Source organism: Crocuta crocuta, unplaced genomic scaffold (genome assembly GCF_008692635.1).
Source record: "Crocuta crocuta isolate KB4526 unplaced genomic scaffold, BGI_CrCroc_1.0 scaffold1468, whole genome shotgun sequence".
In the NCBI taxonomy this organism is placed as follows: Eukaryota; Metazoa; Chordata; class Mammalia; order Carnivora; family Hyaenidae; genus Crocuta; species Crocuta crocuta.
In genome coordinates, this window is record NW_027531991.1 from 282,686 (window position 1) to 287,806 (window position 5,121).

At 44.7% G+C, this 5,121-nt stretch overlaps 1 protein-coding gene across 3 annotated transcripts in view; it reads right to left on the reverse strand.

Moving 5' to 3' along the window:
- PCYT1B (phosphate cytidylyltransferase 1B, choline) overlaps window positions 1–5,121 on the reverse strand; it is a 119,384-nt gene that overhangs the window by 95,821 nt on the left and 18,442 nt on the right. Inside the window, exon 1 of one of the 3 annotated variants that reach the window (XM_077775062.1) lies at window positions 4,522–4,623. The exons of 1 other annotated variant lie outside the window; for it this stretch is intronic. In XM_077775062.1, the coding sequence (XP_077631188.1) occupies window positions 4,522–4,575 (54 nt within the window). In that variant the 5' untranslated portion in view covers window positions 4,576–4,623. Of the gene's footprint in view, window positions 1–2,969; window positions 3,026–4,521; window positions 4,624–5,121 lie in introns of those variants that run through there. One more of the 3 variants, XM_077775064.1, reaches the window with a different exon arrangement.

A 5,121-nucleotide genomic window follows, 5' to 3' on the forward strand; every position in this document is an offset into this window, starting at 1 on the left:
AACACAAATTGCTGGGCTTTTAGATCTTTCATTTTAATCTTTAGGGGTGGTTTTCATCCAAGCGTGCTCCAGGACCAGCAGCACCAGCATCAGCAGCATCTGGGAACGTCTTAAAACTGCAAATTATTGGCCCCTCAAGACCTGATTCCATAGGTCTGGGGTGGGGCTAGCAATTGCATTTCTAGCAAGTTCCCAGGTGATACTAACGCTGCAGGTCCAAGGATCATACATGGAGAACCAACAGTCCAAAGGATGGGGACAGAGGGGAAGCCTCTTGCGCTGTTGGTGGGAATGCAAACTGGTGCAGCCGCTCTGGAGAACAGTGTGGAAGTCCCTCAAAAAACTAAAAATAGAACTACCCTACAGTCCAGCAACGGCACTACTAGGTATTTACCCAAAAGATACAAAAATACAGATTTGAAGGGGTATATGCACCCCAGTGTGTACAGCAGCATTATCAATAATAGCCACACTATGGAGACACCCCCAATGTCCATCGCTGATGAATGGATTAAAGAAATGTATACACACACACACACGAATAATGAATATTATTCAGCCATAAAAAGGAATGAAATCTTGTCATTTGCAATGATGTGGATGGAGCTAAGAATGTATTATGTTAAGCGAAACAAGTCAGAGAAAGACAAATACCGTATGACTTAATTCATGTGGAATTTAAGAAAAAAACAGATGAATATGTGGGATGGGGGAAGAGAAGAGAGGGAAACAAATCATAAGAGACTCTTAATGACAGAGAACAAACTATGGGTTGACAGAGGGAGGTGGGTGGGGGATGGGGTAGATGGGTGATGGGCATTAAGGAGGGCATTTGTTGTGATGAGCACTAGGTGTTGTATGTATGATGAATCACTAAATTCTTCTCCTGAAACCAGTATTGCACTCCATGTTAACTAAAATTTAAATTATAAAACAGGGATGGGATAAAAATACTGCCCTGTTTCCCTCACAGAATTTGGGAGACCAAACAAATATCATGTGAAAGCACTTTGTAAATTTGAATGTGGTGTATTAATATAGGGGCCTTATTTTCATTACTCCTCAAAGAAAGCTAACCTTAAAACAAGAAAATGGATTCTGCAGCATAGACTTTCAGTTTGACAGTTACAGATTCTGCCACTTTAAATGAGAATGGCATCACCTGATATCCCTGTTATTCCCTATGCTTAAGAGACCTCCAATAATGCAAGAATTCCAGTGACACTGAGTCATCTGAAAAGGGGCCATCCCACCCACTTTCTAGCCTTTCCTTCCTGTGCTGTCTGCCCTCCTGGAAACACAAAACACCTCAAGCTGCAAGTTTATCTCTAACAAGCCCCTCAACCTGCAAGAGCCAAACCCTGCAACACTTTAAGAGGCCCTTTCCCACTGTGCTGGGTGATATAGACGCGATATTGTTCATGTCATCTCGATATTTTCTTTGCCTTACAGTGGCAGTTCTCAAAATGTGGTCCCCAAAGGAGCCACAACAACAGCCTTGGGAACTTGTCAGAAATTCTTTGTCCCTGCCATGGATCTACTGAATCAGAAAACTCAGGTGGTGGCAACTAGGAATCTGTGTTTCAGTGAAATCTCCAGGTTCTGCCACATGGTAGAGTTTGAGAACCACTGTCCAGAGCCACATGATCCCATTGGAAGGCACTTAACCTCCTAACCCTCACTAGGTTCTGGGCTGCTTGCCAGCTGGACCTCCTAACTGGTCCTCGAATTTCCTCTCTAGAATGGAAGGTGCATCTCACCTGCCTATTTAGCAGAGCCCTGGTGTCTAGCAGGGTCCTTGTGGGAGTAATTTTAACTTGGGGGTTTCCAGATGCTGTTAAGGTGATTAGCTGAGAATAACCAGTTAATTCCACAGAATGGAATTAAATATTCCATAACCTTGTAGGGGTCATGCAGAGGGGAAGGAATGACTGTAAAGGGGTAGCAGAAGGTAAGTTATGAGGGTGATAGAATTGTTCCCTATCTGGATATGGCAACCATTATGCAGATCTATACCCGTGTTAACATTGTTAAAAACTCCATGGAGGACATTTGTCAGTACACGCTAACAGTCTTGGAACATGTGTGCCCTTTGACCTAGGAATTCCCCTTGGGAACCTATCCCCAAAGAACTAATCAGAGAACCACACAAATAATTATGTACAAAGACACTTAACGCAGAAATACTTATATCAGTAAAAAAAAAAAATACAACTTACAGCAATAGGAGTAATGGTCAAAACAAAATACATTCATATAGTGTTATACATGCATTAGTGGTCATGTTTTTGAGGACATTCTAATGCTATGGCAACATGTTAACATTATGTCACAAAAAAAGGGGACCACAACCTAAGATACCAAAAGATATGTCCACGCCTAGAGAAAAGTCCCACAGGGAAGTACACCGAGATGTTAATAGTGACATCTTTAAGCTGTGGGATCATGGGCGATTGGTGCTTTCTTTTTTATATCTTCGTATCTATACGAAGATATAAAAGCATGTAAAAGATGAGCATCTATTACCCTTTTAGTCAGGAAAAAAATGAACATCACTCCTCCTCCCCATCAGTACGAAGCGCTGGGTACGGAGTCGGGGTGAGGCAGACAGACGGTGGCACATGAACATGTACAAAGAGGCAGGGACTCAGTGAAAGGAAACAAGAAAGCTAAAAGCGAGGGACAAAGCTAGGGGAGCCATCTCTCCAGTTAGGGCAAGTAGAGGTGAAGAGCCTAAGTAACGTCATTTTGAAATTAAGGCCTCCATTAAGAGCAACCTCGGGCTGCACGTAGCCCCAGTTCCTCAGATTGCTCAAGGCTAAAGCCATCCTCGGACCGCCCTCAGGTCAGCTAATCAAAACACATTCCTGTGGTCTGAGTCAAGGTTGGGAACTGTAGACAGTTCTTCTGTACAAACTAGCCAATTTCTCACCGCTTGCCTGAACCCCACGTGGGCCCTTTGAACTCACCTCATAATTGGTCATTTTCAAAGCATTCTCAAAAGTCATGTTTGGGTCCCGCCAAAAGTAATGAACACCTCACAGATACTGAATGGTCAAAGCAGTTACCATGGGTGCTGTACAATTATGATTGGTGCTTATGTGATGATGCTATACGTACAACGTGTGCACTGTAACACCCCCGTCCCTGACCCCATAAAAACCCTGCTCGCTATTGTTCTTGGCTTCACCCTGCTGCCACTACACTGGTAGGCGGGTGAGCCCCTGCTCGAGCTTGTAGTAAAGACCCTTTTGTACTTGCATCGGTGTCAGCTCCTTGGGGGGTCTCTGGGGACTCGCAAATTGGGCACGACAGAGGCATCATGTTGGAGGCAGGCTGTTTGGAAAATCTCTAGGGAGGATTTCGGGCCTGGGCTCCTGTGCAAGCAGGGCACGGCTTCGGTTAGAACTCGGCACATCGGCGCCGTGGCCCACGAGCGCAGTCATCTCCATCTCTCCCATTTACCGAGAACCTCTTACGCTCCTGACACGATGCTCATTACTTATCTCGGGCTACTTGGAAGCCCTCAACAGCGAGGCAGATATGAATGGGGGCCCCACTCTGCAGACCAGGAAACCCAGCTGCAGAGATCTTCCCTTCAGCTTAGAAGAGACCTACAAATGACATCTTTCTTCGTACAAGCAGTCTGCACTTCAACAACATCATAGTGTTGACAGTCCATTCCCAAAGATCTGCAGGGAAGAACTAAAAGGATCTCTGTAGAGCAGGAGCTGTCTGAGCCCCCAGCCCTCCCCGGGCTTCATCGTGGGGGACAACAGCCGGCCGGCTGCCACCTGCTCGCAAGTGCACCTCTGTGTGAGGGCTTTCTCTGGCCCTGGGAAACCCCCCACCAACAGCCCCGGGAGGCGGGGCCAGGGGGCCACAACATTAACAGCCCATATCCCTAGGAGCTCTCAACCAGGGACTGACAGAAAACGTCTAAACACCCCAGTGGTCTCGGCCCTCAAGTGGAATGACTGAATCGTGTGCTCCCCTTGGACAGAGGTCCTCCCACCACCACCCAGCTTCCTTCCCTTGTCTCGCTTGCCCGCACTCCTTTGGCTGTTTCCTGGGCTCGCTTCCCAAATAAATTGCTGGAACTTGAACCTTTGTCTCAGGATCTGCTCCTGGGACATCTCCAACCAAGACTATTTCGGCGCCCCATCATAAAGTTAATATCTGTTTCTGATGGCAAAATGTCTTTCATATCCTCACACGGGAAAAATGAGCCAAAACACCATATGTAAATGTCTGTTCGCCTGTTTTCTTAAAGTAGGCGTTACACTTAGGAGTCTTCTTTAAAAATACCTTTTCCTTTCCTTTTTTATTTTCCAATCGTTCATCTAGTCATCCTGTTAGAAAATTTTATAGCCATTGTATAAAAATGTTAGCTCAACCGTAGTGGTAATTTTAAGTGATTTAGCTACCGTCTGTATGCTCTTACATACACTGTACCACTCCTAATATTTATCAAGAATGGCATATGTAAAACCTCCTTCCTTTGAAATCCCTCCTCCTTACCATCAATTCTGACTTCACTCTTTCTTCCACCTTCCCCTTTTCCTTCTCATTCATGTTTTCTCATTGCCTCAGATCTACCAAGCGAGGACTTTATTACAGAGAAAGGAGATTGAAAGAGCCACATAAAATGGACGGAATGTGATGTTTCCCGGAAACCATTATGATCTTCTATGGAATTTTGTTACGTTCATGGCTCTATTTGGAGCCACTTCCCCAGTTTGTCACATGTGGCTTATGGCTTTGGCNAATCCTTTTCACCTACTTCAGGAAAATTGTGGTCATAAAAATATTTTTCAGTGTAAAGCATTTCACCCCTTGCTTGGTGCTTTTCCGCATTGAATTATATCATAATAGCACTCAAAGACTGACGACAAGTTTTCATACTGAAAATTTTCAAATGAGCAAACAGAGAGGTTAAGTGACTTAAATAGGGTCACACAGTAAGGGGGACAAACTATCACTTGAATCCAGGTCTCTTGAATCAAAGGTCAACTCTGTTTTCCACCAAACTACACTGCCTCCCTTTTTGATATAGTTATATTTGCTTTGTTAACAAGGCTGCTGAGCTAACGCATGCATATTTCATCATCCAAAACATCC